The sequence below is a fragment of the Chelonia mydas genome, chromosome 11, assembly GCF_015237465.2.
Source record: "Chelonia mydas isolate rCheMyd1 chromosome 11, rCheMyd1.pri.v2, whole genome shotgun sequence".
Classification (NCBI taxonomy): Eukaryota; Metazoa; Chordata; order Testudines; family Cheloniidae; genus Chelonia; species Chelonia mydas.
Window position 1 is genome coordinate 10419169 of NC_051251.2, and position 23238 is coordinate 10442406.

Below are 23238 nucleotides of genomic sequence, written 5' to 3' on the forward strand. Positions count from 1 at the left end.
TTAGTGTTTTGTTATTTTTGTAGTAGTTTTAGTGGTAGTGGTAGTTCAGGACTTTAAGGATTTTGGGAAGCCATTTTTGCCGGTTTCCTGCCCTCTTCCCCATCAGCACCCACACCTGGGTACTGAAATATGCCAAAGATACCAGAGTTCAAGATCTGCACTTCCTGCCCTCGCTCGTTTCCCATCAGTGACTAGCACCAACACTGCCTTTGCTGCTTGGCGAAGCCCACATCGCATCCAGGTGCAGTATCTGTCTCTCCTTCCCAGCCCATATCCAGGAAGGCCGGGCTCTCCATCTCAGGAAACACCTCACAGATGTTGCCATAAGGCCGCGGTTGGATCCAGGCTGGGGAGCCCCTCTCTCCCTGTATATTGACCTGAGCATCAAGAAGCGCACCTCCTACCATGGTGCTCCAGTTCGGTTCTGCTGGTACCAGCACTACGGACCCTGTGCCGGGGCCTAGCCATGAGGCAAGGAAACGTGCATAAGCATGGCAGTAAGTCTTCCTCAAGACCTATGAAGGACGCTGCATCCTCCGTGGGTTCTAGCCACAGAAAAGTGGCGCATTCCACGGCATGTAAACACAACAAGAAGTCACATAGAACCTTGGATCCGCCGATCCTGGTTACCGAACTGCGTACCCCTTCCGGATCAATACCCCCAAAGTCATGGGAATCATTGGTTCAGAGGCAGTCCTCCATTCCTGCCCTGGTTTTGGCCCCAGCTCTGCCTGTGGAGCGCATGCTGCTGACACCAGGGAGGCTCAAGTCAGCTCTTGGTCCTCCTGAGCTGTTTGACTTAGATGAGGTGAGGTCCCACGTCTCCTGGTGCATTCTCCTCATCAGAGACCCCACTCCCCAGCTTTGGACTTGCTGCCTTCGGGTCATGTTTCTGAGCATTCTCCTGAGACTCACAGGGTTCCAACTGACATATGTAGGGAAGCCACATGGAGTTCAGCACATATCTTTTCTTACCATTATGCCCTAGAGAAAGACTCTGCGATGGGTGCCTCATTCAGTGCGGCTGTTCTCCATTCCACAATGCCATCTTCTTCCTTGCACCCTCCCAGCTAGATACTGCTTGTCAATCACCCTCAGTGGAATACAATAGGGTACATCACTCGAAGAAGAAGAGAACTTCCAGTTACCTGTAATTGGAGGTTCTTTAAGGTGTGTTGTCCCTATCTCTATTCCAATCCTGCCCTCCTTCCCCTCTGCTGGAGATCTGTTCCATTTGCAGTGGAAAAGGAACTGACAGTGCAATCAGTGTGCCCCACCCTATATCACCTTGGTCGAAACCATGAGGCAGAGCAATGGTGCATGCGCGGACCAACGGACACTACTACTTCGAAACGCTCCAGCTCCAGGTGCATGGCACCATGCGTATAACTCTCAATGGAATACAGATAGGAACTACACATCTCAAGAACCTCCACATACAGGTAAGTAACCTCCTCATATTTTTCTAAAAGTTCTGTTCTAGGAATTATTTTGGGGAAGTTCTGTGGCTTGTGTTATACTGGTGGTCTGACTAGATTATCATAATAGTGTCTTTTGGCCTTAGAATCTATGAAAGGTGAATTAATAAGTTAATAAATGAATTAATGGTATTGAGGTTTTTTAAAAAGAAATGCATAACATCTCATAAAATATTTCATCCACCTCTCAATCCCATACATTGTTACTGTTTTGCTATTAGAGCAGAGCTAGCTCAAAGCCATCAGTTAAACTTTTAGTTTCCAGTATTTAAGTCGTGATTGCTTCGACGGTGAAGATGTTATATGAACTTCTGAAACTGCATTTTTTGTTTTGTTTTACAGAGTTGTCCTGGTTCAACTGGTGCCTCCCAGGATCATGTTTGCTCAGCCTACTCCTCATTCTGTGTTTCAGGGAATCCTATGATAGACTTTATCTTGATGTCGTTGTCTCAGTTTAATAGCACAGAAGTGACAGAGTTTTGAGAGAGACTGGAAATCGATGCTGCATTCTGCACATTGCTTGGAATTGCACAGTTGTATGGCGGAAAAAGCAAAGAAACTACAAAATTTTAAATGTGGTTTTACCAGACTATGAAGCTATTTTTTTAAAACATCTGTTGACTTGATCTTTATTACAGACTTGATAAACAGTGTGGTACAGTTGGGAATAAGAGTATCCTAAAATACACAAGTGGACTATATCTGATGTATATATTCTAGTCAGAACTGTGATATCTTATTTAAAAAACAATACTTGCAGCTATTAAGTGTACAGATTTTCTGTGCCAACTCAAACCACTTAAAGAGATGCCAAGGTACCAGTAATCTTTCCATCTTCTATCAGAATATGAATAGTGAATAACCTTTTAAAAAACATCTATAACTCAAAAAGGTAACACATTTAAATATTAAAAGGCCAGCAAACATAGAAGCTAAATAATGTGGTTTTGCTGCACTACACTATGTTCTAACAAAGCCATTTCTGGTAAGACTTTGGTACCTGGGTTTTCAACCATATTGACTAATCTTAGCAGTCCTTGCACTGTTGTTAGAAATGCTTCAAGTTTCACTCCAGAACAAGTGTGTACTGAATGGTAAGTGCAGTTTTAGTTATACAGTAGTTGCGACTAAAAGTCACCATAGCTGACAGTAGCATCTGAAATTCTGCAATTTTTCCATATGCTTAGAATAGGAAAGAACTATGGTATCTCAGATGTGTCTGTTGATAAAGGTTGATGATGTAATGGACACCACTATACTTCTCTTTCATCTCCAATTAATACTGTGAACCCCAATTTCATGCCACTAAATAATGTAGGTGTGCAGGGCCAAATCCCCTGTTAAGTTTAGGTTTAGTAAAGGTTTTAGGGTTTGGGCTATAGTGCATGTGTATTTTTAAGATTAGTTTACAATTATGGGTACCTAAGTAATGTTTTTTAAATATCCAGTTCTTTAAAAGTGGCATTTTTCTGAAATGTCTTTGGACTTTGTGAGGTGCTCTTGTTAGCAGCGAAATGACAAATCATGTGGAATATTTTGTTTCATGAATTCTGGCATAATCTGGGAAGTACAGTGCCAAGCAGAAAATTGTGGTCAGTCTGGCCCTTACTTGAACAGAGATATTTAAGACACTTTGAGTAGTTTTTTAACTCAATTTTAAACTGATTAGTAATTTCTGAATTCTTATAATTCAGTTCAAAAATATTTATGGCATTTCCATTCTGAGTATGTTCCTGTACTCTGTGTAATGTGTGTGTGCACATGTATATATGAACAGATGTGTGTGTGTATAATATTTATATGTTGTATATAATTATATAATATATAAATATTGTATGTAGTGTGTGTTTATAGGTTTATTTAAAAATCATGTCTTTGGATGGGGGTATGCCACTGTTTGTAACTAAAGCTATTATTTCAGTGAATGAAGTTGCACCCATATACCAACTGTGACATGAGTTTTATTTCATTGGATGAATGTCTTTTCTTAATGTAGCTATTTGATATAGAGGGATATGTACATGTTTGAGGGCATTGGCATGTAATGTTTTGCTTCAGTGAGAAATCTGAATCAAACGCACTCCACTCCTGTGAGGGGCTCTGCTCTGTTACTCGTGAGTAATACAGCCACTGTAACTCAAAAAAAATAAAAGCTGAACTGTGCATTACCCTTCAGCTATGTATCCATTTGTTCTGTCTGCCCTCAGTAGAGAGTGAATATTTCATTGACATTTTAAATTCAAAATTGTATTCATGCAGTAAAATGAAATAAGTTATTTCAGATCATCTGCTTTTATTGTTTTCAATGAAATGGGCATATTTACCATAGCAGGTAATGGGATGTTGTGACCTTGTGTATTGGCTACATCAGCTATTACAAGATCAGAGTTATTCCTTGAAAGGCACTAGTCAGATAATGGAGCTACCTGTATTGAGATATCCTAAATAAATTTAATCAGCCTGTTCAAGCTGCTGAAGAAAACTGGCAAAGTACAGTTGGATATATCCTTTTACCGTCTTCACCAGTTGATTGGTACAAAGGTGTTAACCATCCAGCTTTCTTGGCTATGTTCTACTATATTTAGCTAAAGCCACCACTTTACAGTCCTTACTCAACCAGCATTTCCATTTGAGCCTGATGGAGCTTTTGCCTGAGGAAGAACTACAGGAGCAGATCCCAGTTATATAAAGAAGTTCTCCCATAGGTAAGAGTCTGCTGCTATGATAAATAGAAATTAATTTTCAGACTTGAGGACTTCATCAGATCAACATATCTTTGGGTGGCAGGTGGGGGAGAATGTGTTGGAGGACAGAGGATGGGGGAAATATAGAATATTGTGGCTTTGTTAGAGTTAGAGTGCACTTTGACATGATCTTTAAAATAGCTCAGATCTTCATTTGACTGCACAAAAAGCATTCTCCCCCACTGAATCCAAGCCAGCAGCCCTTACTCAGGTAGAAATCCAGCCGAAGCCAATGAGAGTTTGCCTGACTAACAATTACCAGAGCAGGCTAGCTGTTAGTATATTTGACTTTGTGAGGGTAAAAGTTATCTTGGTTAATCAGGTCTTACTGAAAGAGACAATGGGAGGGTTTTAAATATTGCTTATATATTAATATTGAGTAGTCCCAGAAAAGATTCAGAAATTAAATATAAAATATTTCATATTTATTATTCAACAGTAAAAAAGCACATCAATTTTTGGAAGTGCAATTTAGTTTTAATTGTCCCTCTAATTTTCAGTGAGTACTGACACTGATTGAAATCAAACACGTCTGACCATAACTGTAATTGATTTTAACAGGAAAATACTCTGAGAAAAGACAATATTCCCTTTCTCCTCTTGGCTGTGAGTTATTTCCTGTAGAAATCCAGAAGAGCAATTTTTCCTAGCCCTGATATGTGGAAAGCTACTAGAATATGGACAATTATGCTGTATTTTGTGTTGAAAATGTGAGCAATGAGGCTGTGCAGTTCCCATTTCTCTCTTGTAATAGATCTTTGTTTTAAATAGCTAGTTACATTCTAGGCTGCTCCTCAGTTTTTTGCTGGCTCCATAATAACTGTAAATTCAACTTCCAGCTATGCTGCTTTTTTCCTTTGATTGGCTCATGAGCTGTACTATTTCTCTTGCTGCTAATGAGGTAGGTAAGAATTAGAAGGATTGGGCTTCACTTCCATCTCTATTTTCTGTCTCTCTTCAGTTCCCTCTCCACCCCATCAGCCACCACTTCTTCCCTCTTGTTTCCTTTCTCCTTCCTTTATGGCCTTTTCTCTCTTAAATGTGTGTCGATACAAGTACCATGGAAGCAGAGCTTTCTGAATTCCCAGTTCAGTTCTAGAGAGAAGGGTTGGCCAGGCATCTATGTGATATTCAAAGAAAATTATTTTCTGTGGTAGAAAATCAACTGAACATAAAGTGCAGTATCCAAGGATTTTAGGTACTGTAATATACTGTACTGGATATAGAGCATATACAGATACAAACTATATATGTAGTTCCTGTATCCATAAAATATGAAGGAAGAATTTATGGATATTCGATATCCTAAATCCCTAAGTATCTGGGAAAATTTCAGCCTATATATATGGTTTGTGGATCCACAGTGCTTTGGAGAGACTGTTTTGTACAGATCCAGTTGTTTGGAAATGGGCTGGAGATGTCCTGTCTCTCTGTAGGACATTTTAAAATTGAAATACCAGGTTACATTTGTCAAATACAATTAAAAGTTGGTTTCAGAGTAGCAACCGTGTTAGTCTGTATTCGCAAAAAGAAAAAGAGTACTTGTGGCACCTTAGAGACCAACCAATTTATTTGAGCATAAGCTTTCGTGAGCTACAGCTACAGCTCACAAAAGCTTATGCTCAAATAAATTGGTTGGTCTCTAAGGTGCCACAAGTACTCCCTTTCTTTTTTTAATTAAAAGTTTGTTTCTTGATGCTCAGAGAGGTACTTGAGTGTAGAACCATGTTAATAACCATGATTTTGCTTGTGACTAGATTCCAAGAAGTGGTGACCACCAGCAGCTCTCATCAAATCCAGTGAGGAATGCATTCAGTGTGTGACCTGCTGATGTTCAGCACCTCTGATCAGACTCCTATAGATTTGTCAGACACACTGTCCCTTGTGCAGTCTTCTGTACAATAGCAACATGTGAATTGCCAAGCAACTTTCAAATAACGGGCATTATTTTGTGGTAACTCTATTGGGAAAACAGTAGTCACTACATGGAAACTTGTATGAGCATTACCATGTTTCTATCCTGGAAACTTGGGAATTTACCACATGCCACTGTTGCATGTAAGAAAGAGACTGTATTGCCATCTGGGATATCTTGAAGGAGCTGTATTACCTGGAGTGTGTGTTTATGGAGAACATTTGGACTAAGCAAAGAGTGAATACATATTCTTACATTGTAAAAAGAATAAAAAAGTTGGTCTGTGTGTATATATTGGCTGTTACCAAAAAGGGGGGAAAGATACAAGATTTGTGAGAATTGACTGATATGTGAATAGGGATTAGATGTTTTATCCTATGGCTTTTGACATCCTATAAAGCTGTGAGAGCAGCAATTTATTAATAAATCTGCTATTTCTCATTGAGTCATCTTTTTAAATTTAAGAGAAAAACAAATGTTGACTAGTTTGTGTCAAACAATTGGTTTTAGATGCTGTTTTTGTCTAGTTTATTAGATTGGTTAGAATCTAAATATAATTCACTGTAATTGTTTGGCAGGTTAACTAGTACGTTGGTGTGAAAATGCCAGAAATTCACAACACCATTGATCGATGTATAGCTGGTGTGGTTAGAATTTTGTGTTGAATATCATTGTGTTAAATTTTTGAAAGTACCAATGTAATCTCTCTCTCTCTCGCAAATGGCAGTTACACATAATCACATAGGGCTAAGAGCTCACCCCATTAATATGAATGGGAATTTTGCCATTATCTTCAATGGGTCCAGGATATAGCAGAATCATAGAAATGTTCCAGTCCAACCCCCTGCGCTGGGGCAGGACCAAGTAAACCTAGACCATCCCTGACAGGTGTTTGTCTAACCTGTTCTCAAAAACCTCCAATGATGGGGACCAGAGTCAAGGACCCTTGCTATCATAAAGAGAAAAACTCTGAAATTATAACAGTACCCACACCACTCTGATCAATCTTATTTGTTTGTCTTTAGCAAGTTGATGCTATTATTGATGAGATGCTGGTTCACATTTTGGGCAATGGTGGTCTCCCAGCATCCGTAAAACATGAAAAAGCCTCACTTAAGTTTGCTATTTTAGGAGGCATAGGAGTATCTGTTTTGATTCGTGAAGGAGTATTGCTGTTAGGTAACATCAGTGGAGGATACAGAGGCCACAGTGAAATCAGAAAACCTGTCAGTCTGCTTACAGCATTTACACTTTGCATTTTAAGGCAGATGAAACAATAGTAAATGAAGGGGAAAATTCATCTTTATTTGAAGTTTTAACAAGCAAAAGTAAATATTTGTGTAGATGTTTTGATTCCTGTTTTTATCTTGGATCACTGCTATGTTTGTGACAGTACATTCTGATATAAATTTTTTCTGAATTCCATGATCGCACATCAATGCACACTTTTTTTTACTAGATCTGCATACAGGTTCTAAGCAAAGTGAACACTACAGCTTAATACTCATTAAAAGAAAGCAGCATTGCAGAAAATATCTGTAGCAAGACTGTGGCAGATATTGGTCCAGAAGAGATGGTGAATGGATGCGATGGCCAAAGTTTCCATAAGTGACTGGTGATATAGGGTGTCTCCATTTTTGGTAACCCACCTTGAGACCTCTTAAAGGGCCTGATTTTCAGAAAGCACTTGGCACTCTTTCCTGGAAGTCATTAAGGTGTCTCAAGATGGGCACCTACAAATCAGAGCTCCCAAAACCAAATCACTTCTGAAAAGCTTGACTGATTTTTTTTTTTTCACTTTGGACCTGGAAATAATTTATAAACACATAATTTATTCCATCAGTATTTCTTCCTCACTCCCTGCACAGGTGTTGTATGTTCATAACACTTCAGGAAATATGATTGCTGGGTTAATTGTTAATGCTTCCATTCGGCAGTCATCCTTGAGATGTTTGTTTAGAAGATAGTAATTGACCTTGCATACAGGAGAGTAAACATAAATTTGTTTTGTCTTCCCTGTGTTCTTCACTTGCCTACTTTCACATACTTTCTTTATATTGCCTCAGTGGATTGTCACAGTAGGTTAACAGATGAGTTGAAGGTGCATTTGCTAGCATAAGTACCATAAAATCTTTCTTGATATGCCCTGTACATACAAACTTTCTCCAGGATGCAGTAACGTTCTTTGTGCTGGAACGATACTATACCGGTGTGACAAACACAGTAGTCAGCTTTTACTTGCGTGATGCTGTTTTTTTTTTTGAAGTGTAGGAGTCAGAGTGTGTGGCTTACTCTTTTCAGTAGACTCTCTTGTTTTTAGTGTTTAGCCATTGTTCGCTCTGAGTGACTTCTCTACATCTATTTGATATGTTCATTTTTTTCACTATTCCATAATGAGTATTGGAATTTCATGGATGACTTTCACCTGTTCTTATTCAGAGCTTTCCCCCTAGTTTGTGGCATTCCCTCTAACCTTAGTTCCACCGTACGTAAAAGTCAGAAGAAATGGTTTTCCTTTGTAGATGGTTCGTATGTAGAGGTGATGGGTAGTTTTGTTGTTAAAGCGCAGGACTGGGAGTCAGGACTTGCTCTGACAAACTATAAGTTCTTGGGGAAATCACTTTGTGCCTCAGTTTTCTCAGCTGTAAAATGGATATAATACCTCCCTACCCCACTAAGGTGTTGTGATGCTGAACTTGCTGTTTGTAAGGAGTTTTGAGATCCTCTGATGGAAGGTACTAGCTCTAGGACTGCAAAATATTGTTTATATCAGATGTTCCTATACATTCTTCAGGTTTTTATTAAAGTGACTCTTTATTGAGAACATAGAGTCCGATACTGTGGAGTTACTGAACTCTCTTTGAAGTCATCAGGCGTTGAGAGCACACAGCATTATTGGGATCAGATTCCCATATATGGCATATAAGTGTATATTTTCATACATTTAGAACTGCCTCTGACAGGATGGGTAACCTCAGCAAAAGCAAAGTGATCAGAAAAGATGGTGTACCATGAATCGATGATCTTAGAGAATGATGGGTGGGTGGGTGGGTGGGTGTCAGAGGGTGAGTGGGTCATCTGATTTTAGCAGTGCACCTATATTTCATAGGCTTTTCTACTGCAAAGTCACCTTTTAAGAGCTGCTTGTCATACCCATTGGTTATTTAACTGTCCTTTGAACTGGTTTTGAAATTCTGATTGCCCTTTGATATTGTCCTCATTTGTTCTAATTGCCTATGAACTTAATACAACTATCTTGGGTTTAAATTTATGTCAAATGGATGGGTCAGGAAAGAGACAAAGACATTTTAAGAATTAGAGAAGCTTCTTGAAAATTGATGAGTCATGTTGCAGGTGCTTACTGTGCCCTTGGCAAGAAGCATAGCGAGCTCTCTCACGTTGCAGGAATTTGCCTCGTAGGGCTTTATGTTCATATCATTAAATGGAAACCCAGCAAAATTTCACTAACAGCTCTCTGATTATCCCAGGCTCTTTAACTAACTGTACTTTCCTGTATATTGCTTAGTCAAATGTAAAGCATCCCCTCTGAATTTGGCCCCTTGTCTCTGAGCAGGATTTTCACTGGTTTAAAATTCTGCTTGCCCTACAATGTTAGTCTTCAACTGTATATTTTAGAAACAAGTATATGTGATGGAAATAATGACTTTTAATAATGTGTAACCGCTGGTTTTCTTTTGACGTGTGAACATATAGAAACATAAGAGGGTATTTTTGTGTGTATGTGTATGGATTTGTAAACAACCTGATTGTAAGACTGTTCAGTTTTATTGGAGTTTGTATGCATTTTACTTTTGCAAATTTTAAAATTGTTTTTTATTTTAGGGCAAATTCTACTTTTTTATGCAATATTCTAATGTGATGTATTTTTATTTTTTTTAAATAGTTTTTAAACCACTTGTAAACATAACATAGCTGCCACTTAATTTCTTTTAAAACTGGAATCTTACTGCGGAGGTGTGTTATTTGCCGTACTGCTTGTTTGACATTAAAATGGTTACTCATGTTTGTTGCCAGTATTTTTCAGTAACTTGGAAAATGTAAATAAATATTAATTTCAGGCGTCATATCAACATTGAAACATTCTCAAAGACATTGCTCTGAAAACAATTTTAGTTTGATTAAACTAAGACCTTATGTGGGACTCTGATGGGTGCTGTACTCACCACAGGGGGCACCCCCTGCACAGCCAACGCTCTGCACTCTGTCTCTCTCCCTCCCTCCGCCTGCAGCCCCAGTCTAACTCCAGGATCTGGAGCATCTTCTTCATGACTCAGCCCTCTGGCCAGGTCACCGTGTGGTTTCTCCTTCTTGGGGAAGATGTGTATCAAAGTCCCTGCTTACCAGCATTCTCAGGCAGTTCTCCATTCACTGACCCAGGTGCCACTCCCTCAGGGGCTGGTAGGGGAGCCCAAGCCTGCCCTCTACTCCGATTTCCGGCTCAGGGACCCGCTAAACAGCTGCCAAGAACAGCTGTGGTTCTCGTGCACCATGCTGCTTTTCCCTGAGCCTTTTCCTCACCACCTGGCTCTTCCCACTCCTCTGGGTTTGCCAGCTTCTCAACTCCCTTCTCCCAGGGAAGGACTGCCGACTACCTCCCTGCAGCATCCTCTGGTTCTACAGTTGAGCCTTCTTCTAATTAGCTTCCTCCAGTTTGTTTCCCCCATTTGCAACCTAACTGGCTGGATTGATCCTACTTGGCCTAATTCAGTCCCCTTAGGGCTAGTGTGGGGAGTATGCCCCATCAAAGGGACTGATCTCAAAGCAATAGAAAGACGTCTGTTAACTTCAGTGGGCTTTGGATCAAGCACTACATGGATAGCAAACACTATACTTGAAGTAGTGTATTATATTATATTGGTATTGTATTACAGTAATATCCACAGGCCCCACTAAGAACCAAGGCCCTATGGTGATAGGCACTGTTGAGATAGTGCTCTATGGACCTAGATAAGTCTTGTTCATTGCTTGGAAGACTGTATAACCTAAAACAAAGATGCTGTTTTAGTTCAGAAGAGGAGGGAGATTTGTGAGAATTATGGATGAGGAGAAAAAAGAAAGACGAATTTGAAGAAGATAAGTGTGTGTGTGTGTTTGGCAGATGACAGTGAGAGTGTTGTAGACGTTGGGTTATAGGCAATCCATTTCCTTGTGGATGCTTGATAACAGTATAGGCCTCTTGGTTAATAAAACCATGGAATTACACATTGATAGAGCTGCTTACCAGTTAGTATTGCGTTGATTTTTTTTTTCAGTATAAGGTCATGTGTCAGTAGAATTGTTTTTTTACTTAATACAGTTTTGCTCACCCAAAAAATCTCAGTAGCACTACCTGAGAGGAACACTGGTCTTGTGGCTGAGACATTGGCTTAGGACTCAGGAGGTATGAGTTCAGTTCCTGGTTCTGCCATGGACTCTGTGTGTGACTTGGAGGGGGTCATTTAATCTCAGCTCCCCAGCTATAAAATGGGGGTGATGACACCTCCTTTCTCCCACCCTTTGTTTTGTCTATTTAGGTTGTATGTTTTTGGGAGTGGGCAAAGGCTGTTTCTTATTATGGTGTATGCATAGGACCCAGAATCTCCTTACAGACATAACACTGGATGCTTCCCTCTTGGGACGGGGAACACATTTTTCCTCACACAGCCCAAGGCAAGTGGCCACAACACAAGCCGCTTGCCCATCAATCTGCAGGAGCTAAGGACAGTCAGAAATGCTTGCTTCCACTTTCTTTCCCAATCAATCAAGATCATGACAGACACCATAGCCTGCATGGATTATATCAATCATCCAGGAGGACCACGTTCCTCCTCACTCTACACCAAAGTGGTAAAGCTCTGGAATGGGTAGATAGCCAAGCAGATAGTCTTTTTGGTTTCTTACCTCCCAAGTATACAAAACACCATGACAGACTATCTCAGCAGACATTTCTCCCTAAATCACAAATGGGAGCTGACCTCGCAAGTCCTCAACAAAATGTTCATAGCTTAGGGGTTTCCAAAGGTTGCCCTTTTTGCCACTGCAGCCAACATAAGGTGCAGAAAATTCTGTTCCAAAGAAGGACTCGATCCCCAATCCCTAGTAGACACCTTTCTCATTACATGGACAAAGGATCTTTTTAAGTGTATCCATCAACTCCATTGCTTATAAAGGTTCTCAACAAGATCAAGCAGGACCAAGTCAGGGTCATTTTGATTGCACCAACTTGGCCAAGAAAAGTTTGGTTTCCTTTACCTCATCAGATTCACCTCTGATCCTCTGTGGCGGCTCCCAATCAGTTCTCAACTGTTGCCTCAGAATGCATGTTGAACACTTCAACCCAATCTGAACATTCTATAACTCCAAGAATTGCTCTTCAGTGGTTCTCTGGACTAGAGGCATCTTGTTCATCGGGACAACAACATATGATGTTAAATAGCAGGAAGGAATCTACAATATTTGCTTATCTCCAGAAGCGGAGAAGATATCTTTGGTGTAACCACCATCATCTTTCATGTGTACAGGCATCTCTTTCACAATCTGTTGGAATTGAAAACATCAGGTCTCTTGAGTTCCATCAAGGTTTATTTAGTGTCAATAACAGCTTTCCACTCACCAGTAGAAGGTTTCTCAATTTTTGCACATCTGACCACAGTGAGGTTCCTAAAGGTCTTACGAATCTTTTTCCACAAATTAGCGATCCTAGTCCACTTTGGGATCTCAACCTTGTTCTTAATCATCTCATGAAACAGCATTTTGAGCCACTACATGCTCATTGTTATATTTATCTATGAGGATGGTGTTTTTGGTGGCCATCACTTCTGCTCAGAGGGTTCTGAGGGGCTCTAATAGCAGGTCCTCAATTTAATGTGTTCTCCAGGAGAAGGTATGACCCCCATCCAAATTTTTTACCTGAAATTTCTTCTGAATTTCATATTTACCAGACTTTTCACCCTTCAGTTTTCTTTCCTTAAGCTGCATCAGTCTACACAGGAAGCTACTGTCTTCCATATACTAAGTCCAAGTAAAAGGCCAATGCCCTCTTAACACTGACTCAGACCATTCAAGAAATCCCTTACATCTGTTGTTTCTATTGCGGATAGGTCTAGGGGAATCCACTATTTCCACACAGAGACTCTTTAAATCAGGAGTGGGCAAACATTTTGGCCTGAGCGCCATATCTAGGTATGGAACTGCATGGCGGGCCATGAATGCTCACAAAATTGAGGGTTGGGGTGCAGGCTCTGGGGTGGGGCTGGGGATGCAGGAGGGTGCTCCAGGTTGGGACTGAGGGGTTTGGAGGGTGAGAGGGGGTTAGGGCTGGGGCATGGGTGCAGGCTCCAGGCGGCGCTTACCTCAGGCAGCTCCCAGAAGCAGCGGCATGTCCCTCTTCTGGCTCCTACGTGGAGGCACCGCCTGGCAGTTCTGCACGCTGCCCCATCCACAGGCACCGCCCCTGCAGCTCCCACTGGCTGCTATTCCCAGCCAATGGGAGCTGTGGGGGTGCCCTTGGGGCAGGGGCAGCATTCAGAGCCCCTGGCTGCCCCTACATGTAGGAGCCAGAGGGAGGACATGCCGCTGCTTCCAGGAGCTGCATAGAGTGGGGCAAGCCCCAGACCCTGCTCCTTGGCGGGAGCTCGAGGGCCAGATTAAAATGTCCAGAGGGCTGGAAGTGGCCCTCTGGCCGTAGTTTGCCCACCCCTGCTCTAAATGGATCTCTGGATGTGTTACTTGTTATGATTTGGCAGATGCTCAACCTCCCCTATGAGCGACTGCCCATTCTATTTTATGGTCTATAGCTGTAGCCATATTCAAAGACATTTCAGTTGCTGAAATCTGCACAGCTGCGACATGGACTTCAGTGCATGCTTTTTTCAGCCATTGTGCTTTGGTTCATGCTGCTAGACTGGATGTTGCTGTAGGCAATACAGGTCTCTCTTCCATGCTGGATTCTGTTCCGAACTTCCTGCCTCCTTAAGAGGGCTGCTCTGTGCTATTTTCAATACCTTCAAAGGCTCCGGCTTCCCCGTGACATCAGCAGACTTCTCTCTTTTAGATGATGTTCTGCTCCCAAATCCATAGCAAAACATATCTGAACACGTTGCAACCATGAACTTTTGCTAAAACGTGGCCCTGAATGTCCAAAGGGAAAACACAAAAGTATGCATTATGTTATGATTTCTTCAGAAAGCTGCCAAGAACAGTAAGGTCTCCACTGCCAAAGAGGGATAATTGAATGAAGTCATTCTTGGATAATAACTACTATAAGTGCAACAGTGTGTATTAACCCTTAAGGAACCAAATTAAATGTTCCACACTTTGTCTATGAAAATCATGCTAAAGCCTGAAACTACGCAGCAGCTGTCACACTGGTTTGGTGGGAATTTGTCGCTTACCTTGATGGTACATGTTGGTGGCAGCCATACTACTCCAGGAACTATTGCTGCTCTGGAGCCCCCTGCTGGAATGGATGGGCCTGAGCTGTATCATCTTCCTGCTGCATCTGCATAGTTCCTTCAGCTGGAAGAGCTATTCCAATAAACTCAGAGCTGTGGAGGGTGCAGAAAGTCAGCCTGAGGGCTCTGTTTTGTGTTGCATTCCTGTTGTCATAACTGTGAGTGAAGCAGCAGCCCAGCTGCACCAAGGACAGACTTACCCCTAAAATGGGTCCAGTCCCCTCCCAAAATGCTTAATTCTAGCTAATACACTGGTCTCCTGCAAATCAGAGAATACTAATGGAGATGGAGGCGGGTATCTGATTAGCACCTTCAAACTGTAGAAATCTGTTGTGACATTTAAAAACAGTTTTGCAGCACTTTGTGACAGCAGGATAAGTGGTGGTTACATTTTCAGAGCTGAATAGTTGGAGGAGAAAGTCAATGGTGTACTTGAAAAGCTATTCCAGTGAGAAAGGGGCTCATCCCAGAAGGATCCAGATCACTAGGCCAGAAACATCTACTGAAATCATTTTCCAAAGACCAAAAGCTTTGTGCCCAGCAAGGGTGTATGTATAAAGCAGAAAGAGACTAACAGTCAATATATCAATCATACACTGTGTCTGTAAACGTGGTTCAAAAATATTCTCAAACTGCAATGTGTAAAGGACCTGTAATTGCTCCAAAGTGTATCTTGGTCAGATAGATGAGGCATCAGCTTATTTTTGTTTTCAGTATAACCCCACTGTGTAAGATTGGACAGGCCAGAAGAGAAAATAAAGCACCAGGACTCAGATAATGTGCTGTTAGGTATGGGAGAAAAACAGTGGGTGGATTAGATAGTTATGGCTATTCCTTTAACGGGGACACAAAGAACATTGCACTCCAGCGCTATTCCACTGGCTGCTGTATTTGTTCAACAAGCAATTTGTCATTGCTAATGGATGTGCAGGTCCAGTAGCTATTTGTTGATGTTGCCCCCTCAGCCATCTCCAGTTAGGCAAGTAATGTCCCAGACAGTAGGTCCTCAATTCTGCAAGGGGCTGAGCACTTTGGCCCTGCTCCAGCAAAGGACTTAATCAAAGCTGGCCTACTCAAGGTGCTTAAAGTTAAGCGTGCGTTTAAGTGCTTTGCTGGAATAGGGCCAGAACACTCAGCATATTGCAGGCTCGAGCCCTCACAGCTCTGTGCCAGCTCAGACTCGCTTACCTGGCCCATGTTTGTAAGCCAATATTCAGATTTATGCATGAGGTATTTTTACTAATTTTTTTTTTTAACTAATGCATATAGTTGTGAAGTGCAGTGAAGGTGAGTGAGAAGAACCTGCACTGTGGAACAAAGTGAGCCTGTTACTTTAATGACTCAAATTAGTAGCTAGAAAAACAATATGCTATGCATAGATTTTTAGTTTCTGACTTGAGAATTCACTACACAGAAGGGTCTTGATTCAAAACAAAACCATTTAGAAAGCGCTTATGCAAATTCAAGTGTAGGAATAACAGAAAAAAAATCTGATTCCCACCAAGTTTATTTTTACTGATAATGTACCTCTCAATTACTTTTTGATGCTATGCGTTTGAAAAGAAATTCTTGTACATACACTTGAGCATCTGAAAACACCCAAAAGATAGCTTATGATTTACTAGGGATAAGGTATTCTGTACACAGGTATAGCATGTTTCAGGTTGTTAGCAATCCAATCTATTTTTTATGACAGTATGGTGTAATTTTCAGTATAAAACTACAATATAAGTCTTCAGCTGTCTTGAAACATAAACTAAAATGTTTCTGTCACTTTCTACAGTTTTTATTTTGATTAATAAATGGGATTAGAGCACTAACATTCTCCAGTAAGGCTATGATCATCCTTCAATCAAAAATGTGCCCATTTTTATAATTTTTCACTGTGATATGTAACAGTTGCAAAGGAGCTGGAATACAATCTCAGTCCAAGTGGGAACTGTGCAGCTGAAAGGCTCAGCACGTTGATTATATCTTTGCCTCATTGGAACAAGCTAATATACTTGATGCAATTTAAAAAAAAAACAAAACCAAACCTGTGTCCTTGGGCACTAGTTATGTGGTTCCCTGGACAAAGCAGAGGTGCTACAGGATCCAGGGAGCAGAGACTGGGTCATGCCGCAAAAATCACACCTGGATTTGTATTTCAAACCCACCGGCATTCAGAGTCATTCGATTCAAAGCTTTAGTTCGGCCCATTTGACGCCTTATTCTGAAATAAGATTTGAGAATCAGATGCACCTAAAGTGTGGGAGAGCCGCAGGAGTGGTTTTGGTGTTTAATTTTATTCTGGAATGCTGAACAAAATGAGGTTTGTTTAGGTGGAGTGTTGCATTGTGTAGCTTAATTTAATTTTATACCTAGTAACCTTTTGTAGTCATCCAGGCTAAAATTGTGATAAATACAATTCTGTGTCATGGTTCAGGCAATAAGGGGATTGTGGTCAGCAAGAAATTAGATATTTACACATATTCCAAGTTATAAACCTGGCCCAATTGGTCAGTTGCACTCTGGGATGTGTTTTGCCAGGAGGTTACCTGTCAAATCTTCAGAGGCATCATGTTACATCTTTTTGAGGGGAAATGACTCACACGCGCTCCAGATGGTTCTGTTTTATTTCTGAATTACTCTTTACATTGTACAATATATAAAAATACAGAGTACCCCAAAAAAATTCACAGTGTCTAAAGGCAGTGATTATAGTCTAGGTCACCTTTATTTACTAATAATACCATCATGTTCAATTGCATAGGAAGGGTGATGTGCCTTCACACTAAGAGTCCACTAATACTTGCCAAATTTTCCTTTTTTGGGGTAAATATACTGTTTTCTACTACCAATTTCTTGTGTATCAAAGATCCAGTATTGCCTCTGTCACTCCCTCCTCACCCCTGCTTAAGTCCTAGCTAACGTACTTACCCTCTGGGACAAAGGTTGTTTCTGATTAATTCGCTCATCTGTTCAAAATACACACATATATGCAGATATTAGAGATGAATTGCATGTAGATGGAACCCACAAGATCATGCAGCTGTCTGGCTTTTTTCCCCAATGTTTTGCCATATTTCTACTAAAAGCCCTTTTGCTTCAGTTATTAGACACACTGACCTCCCCCTCATGCTGTGGCCTGTATATTACACAGCGACCCCATCCCACTGAGGTTTCAGTGTAACACAGAAGTAGTGATATTGCTATGCAGCATCATTTTTATTTCAAAACTATTTATACTAGGAATTCCAGCAAGCTCAGTTCTGTCTTTATAGCATGTAACCATTCATGCTGTCAGGCCCAATGTGTTTGGAAAAAATAAATACCGGATAGGGCTGGGATGAGGAATCAAGTTCTAGAAGCAAACTCAGCACTGATGAGAATAGGTCTTCTGCAGCTGGGAACCAGAACTACAGCTAAAACTTCAAGAAAGGCTCTACCTTACAATGTTCTAGCCCTGAGAATTAAGATACCGGATTCTCCATGAGGGCTTGCTTTTGTTAGTTTCCTTGTGCAGCTTTGAAGGCTTCAATACTATGGACAGCATTTAACTTGGTCAATGCTTATCTGACCCAAACCTGACCTCAGAATTGTTTGAAGTTTGCTTTTAACTGAGGGATTTTCCTATACAAGGCTGTTCCCATTTGAGAATTCACTAAACTAGCAAAACAACCCCTTCAGGTAGGGCCAAGTCCGGCAAAAACACTGCTCATATGGGCATAGTCCTTACTCTACACCCATTGAAATCAATGTTCCCATCACTCCAGTGGGTGTTGGAGCATGCTTGATATTCAGGGAGTCCCATTGATGTCCCTGGGCAAGGGCTAATCTAGAAGGCAAACTGGGGATTACAAAGGTGCCCAAAGGCATTAGCTACATCTTTTTCTATCGCTCTGTCAGACCCACTTGAAAATCGCAACCTAGAAGGTGGCAGGACCTAGCTCTTAAGTTGTATGACAACAGTCCGTGTGGAAATAGTTATTAAATTCTTATGCTGCCACTCAACTACTTGGAAAACAATTGCAAAGTTCTTCAACATGCAAGTGAAAATTTCTTCTAGAGCCAGTTTGACATTTTTAACTTTCCATTTGTTTCTCTAACCTGCTACTTTGTTTGCACAATTAGTCTCTACTTGTAGTTAAATTCAAGAGTGATACACACAGCTGCCTCAGGCTGATTAGTCATCCATTGAGTGGTTACAAAAATTGTTTACTTAGTTATTCTTAGCTAGAATGTTTTGTGGAGAATGGGCATTTGTAACTACAACAAATTTATTTTCAATTTAAAAAAAATATATTTAGTTATAAAATGTATTTTGCTAAATCTAATGAAAAGAACATAGGGTTTCTTAATCCTTATTTTCAGTCTTTCCCTATGGAATTTGAACTCTAGCACTGCCTTTCTAAGTCTAAATTTTCTCTGTAGGCATTTGAATGGATGGAGACAGAGTGTGTGTATATATTATAAATATATACCCTAGCTATCCACTGATAGCTATGCACACTATTAAATTTGTTACATACACTTTAAATTTACATTTTATATGTATAAAAAATCAGAAATTGGTACAAAGAATACACTGATCTGTGTGGACAGCAATTTCATCTTCACGTGGGCTTATTTTATCTTATCACATCTGGCATTTAATGGACTCCATTTCCCACTCTTCACTTTGATTTCAATATAACTTTGATTTCATTTTCTCAAAATAAGGCATTAAGAACAGCAGTCATTACACCATACACATTCTTTTCTGGTATTTGTACATTTCACATGTTTAAGAAAAGTGAGTGGCTCATATTTACAAACATTCACAAGTGCATCTTTAGAACAGCACCCCTTTCTCCAGGTATTTTACTTTTGGGGGTCTTGTCTATTGGAGGCAGTTGCAAGTTATAAAGGGGTGGCATGTTTATAATTGGCATCTCAATCCAGTGAAGTGCAACAGCAGTTTTACAATGGGGCATGGTTCACTCCACATATGCAACCTTTAGAGCAAGGGAGTAGTGTATCACTTCATATGGAGGTGGAAAAAGAACGACCTTGTTAAACCCTACCCCCTACACGTTTGGGTGCAAGACACTTACTGCTTTCAACATGCTGTACAGCTGAATCCTATGCCAAAATATTTGCAGCGAACTAAGGTTGCAAGGTCAACCCAATTTCTTGCTAAATAACTGATCAGCATTTTGTTTTTCTCTAAAAGTTAAAAAAAAAAAAGAAAAAAGCCAAAGCTGCTGTTAGAAACCTTTGGTGCTACAGCAATGCTATTTCCAGCCCACTGTGCATACTTTTAGATGACCTTAAGAATGGGAAACTTAAGCAGTTTAACATCGGGCTGCAGAAGCAATTCAATCGCCTATGGACATTACAGATCTGATGATCTGCTGCCAATTTACCTGCTAGAACCAAACAGAAACAAGAGAATATCATTGTATATTGTGTCATTAACCTGGGCTGCACTGGAGAGCTCAGAAGGAATACAACCCTCACATCACATTAACATTGGTCTTAAAGAACTGCACTCTCATACAAACATTAATTGAGTAATAAGAGTTCAGAGTTTCTCCTCCCCCTGCTTCTACTTTCTGCTCAAATGGAGGCCACAGATTCTCGCTGTGATTGCCAATTTCATGAAGCCATTCAGATGGCTAATAAGAATGACTCTGAAATGTCTTGATGAAAATATAACCTACCCCATTGCCCACATACACTATAAAATAGGCACCTTTTGAGCACAATGGAAGCAGTGATCTTGCTCACTGATTTGAAAAACTAAATAATTTCAGCTGTTACATAGCTTTTGGGGGGGGGGGCAAATAGAAATGTTTGAGCTACAAAAAAAAAAGAAAGAAAATTAAAATAACTGCAAGGTTTAACTCACTTGCTCGCAACTCTAAGAATTGCAGCTGTAATCCTGCCAAATAAACAATAACAGTATAACTCTCCAACAAAGGGAACCACCTGAAATGGAAGCTTAGAAATGACTTTAGTTTGTAATGCCTACAGTGATCTTGGGCACCAATAGTTTCCTTAGAACTCCTGACATGAGAAATGTGCAACAGTTTTCAACAGGGGGGCTCTGCACCAGTCCTGTAACTTTAGCATGGGATTTTCCATAGCCCTAAGGGAATTAGGTATCTAACTCCCACTGAAAATCAATGGGGCTTTTGTGACCAGTGCCTGCCTCTTTTGATCTAGCTGAATAAGTGGAAGAAACTAGTACAACCAAACTCTTAGGGCCAGAATCTGCTTTCGGTCATACCACTGTATAAATCCAGAGTAATTTTACTTAAATGGGGTTTCTCCCAATTTACACTGGTGTAACTGGAAGGAGAACTGGATCAGCCTGCTAAACTGGTACAGTTGCCAGCAAAGGTTGGGAGTCATTGAGCTAATCTAAGACCCTCAATGACGAAATTTTATAATAAATCTCCTTACAGTTATCGATCACTAGCATACGTTAGGGTTCAACTAGTTTAGAAACAGAAGGTTAATTTGTTCTCCTGCTTTTGGTCCCACACTGTAAGACCAGGTTACAGAGGCCACCTCTGCCCTGCCTCACTCTTAGGAGAGCTTTTTGAGTCATGAGCAGCAAAGCCTCTTCTCAGTTCCAATTTACCACCTCTGTGGATGGGTATGTGTGCAATGACCAGCTACATCTCAGCCCCACTTTCCAAACAAGTGTCCATGAAGTGACAGCAATGAGAAACTCGCTGAGTGCTGGGTTACAGTGAAATCTGTTGTATGTAACCAACAGAACCCAAACTGCTTCAAACACATCCCAGTCAATGACTGAAAATAGACATGGCAATTGCTACAGTAAGATGCATACAAAGAATTCAAATTCTGGAACTACTTGGAGCTCCTGGGTGTTTAGGTTTGTGCTCATCTCATGCTCAGTATTGTGGCATTCTAAAAGTCATAGCATCAGGAGTTCATTATAAATAGTTAGAAACATTCAACAGTAACAGTGTCAAACTTGCTCACGTTGCTAACACATTTGATGGAACTGTCCATTTAGCACTGCCAATACTATTTGGCCAAAACAAAACCTAATGTCAGACATACATCTGGTTGTACACACCATGGCTTCTGCAACAGTCTAATACAGTTCTGCTGGACACAGGCACACACATACACAAAATTACATTTCAAGGCTGGATATAATGTTTAATAACACTACAGTCCCAATTTACTTTAATAACTGTAGCAAGATTTTTTGTTTGTTTCTAGCTGAGAAATCTAAAGGAATATTGGCAAACAATGCACATTATTCAGCTGTATAATTATTTGATGGAGCACTGACTGGAAGACACTGAAGAATGTGCAGCAGACTTTCTGCATCATGGTATGCTATGAATACATTCCTTGGAAAAATACCGTGCCAAAAATTCAGAATTTCTTACTCTTCGAAAAATAAGTGAACTAAAAAAATAATAATAAAATAAGAATTAGCCCCAAGCCTAGTGATTTCACAAGAGGAGGGCCGGGGCCATCAGTCATCATTCCTTGCAGATATGAACAGAATCAAAGTTGGAGGGGAAAAAAGTAAATGTTATTTCAAAGAAAGCTCACAGCTCATGTACGGCACTCCTCACATTTTTTCCAGTGCAATGCACATCTTTGTTCTGCAGCCACAGTCCACATCTCATTCGTCCAACATTTACTTCACTTAACATCTCATTGCCTGTATCATTTTCTTTTAATTAAGACTGGAAATATTCTGAAATGCTTCTTTTGGTAGAGCACTTTGCGTGTTTTCTTTCCCCAGTTGAACTGGATGTTACCAAAGAAGACTGTGGAGGCTATTTCTTGCAATGTGAAAGGAATCTTCTGGTGATGCTGGAGACACCACTATAAACCTAAAACTTTGTTCTAGTTCCTAGCGTGATGAAATCCCAGGCAGCTCGTCTTGTGAACGAAGTGTCATTCAATGTACCGCCATTGTTGAGTCACTGTACAATCATCCATTGCTCTAAGGAGCTATCTGTAAGGTTTCTTAGAACACACTGGTGTAGCATGGTGGAAACCTAATACAGCATGCAATCAGCTCCTCGGCAATTCAGGCCTCAGACAGAAATACTGATCATCCGGCCATGAATATTTGCAGCCGTAAGTGTCATTTCCAGCCAAATATCCACAAAAGTTTATGCAGAATGGTCCATGGTCCATAAGCATTCTGTCCACTTAAGGAGGAGATGTGCTGTTTAAAAGTAAAACAGTTACCCCCCCCCCCCAAAAAAAAAAAAAAAAAAAAAGGCCCTACTTGTACAATATTTACATCTAGAGACCGGGCCAATATTTGGTCCATAAACTCAGTTTAAAAAACAATTCATATAGGAAGTGATCCAGTCCTTGGACAGTCTGTCCATCATCAGCTGTTGGTAAAGGTCCTTCCAGGGGAGGCCTCAGGCCTGTAGTCATATTTATTCAGTGTACTGGGATAATAGGTTGTAGTGTACACGTTGGTTTGCTGCAAGGGGTAGAAGTTGGTCCTTTCATCAGGTATTAAGTTGTTCTTGTTAAGCGTCTGTAAAAAGTAAAAAGAAATTACATAGACATATATAAATGCTTTGGAAATGCTCTTTCCTATCTTTAGATCTTTCTCTCTCAGATTCCTTCTCCAGCATGGTCTCCATTCTGGGCCACTGGCACCT

The 23238-nt window shown here is 40.5% G+C and overlaps 2 protein-coding genes across 7 annotated transcripts in view; one reads left to right on the forward strand and one right to left on the reverse strand.

Moving 5' to 3' along the window:
• Positions 1 to 3653, forward strand: part of SLC49A4 (solute carrier family 49 member 4) — a 153391-nt gene extending 149738 nt beyond the window's left edge. For both annotated transcript variants that reach the window (XM_043524878.1, XM_037912036.2), the window contains one exon: positions 1821 to 3653. In XM_043524878.1, coding sequence (XP_043380813.1) covers positions 1821 to 1936 — 116 coding nt within the window. In that variant the 3' untranslated portion in view covers positions 1937 to 3653. The remainder of the gene's footprint in view (positions 1 to 1820) is intronic.
• Positions 3654 to 17187: 13534 nt separating this feature from the next.
• The window catches only part of SEMA5B (semaphorin 5B), a 354318-nt gene continuing 348267 nt past the window's right edge, over positions 17188 to 23238 (reverse strand). For 4 of the 5 annotated variants that reach the window (XM_007071886.4, XM_037912502.2, XM_043525271.1 and 1 more), the window contains one exon: positions 17188 to 23111. In XM_007071886.4, coding sequence (XP_007071948.2) covers positions 22956 to 23111 — 156 coding nt within the window. In that variant the 3' untranslated portion in view covers positions 17188 to 22955. The remainder of the gene's footprint in view (positions 23112 to 23238) is intronic. The other variant, XM_027834090.3, reaches the window with a different exon arrangement.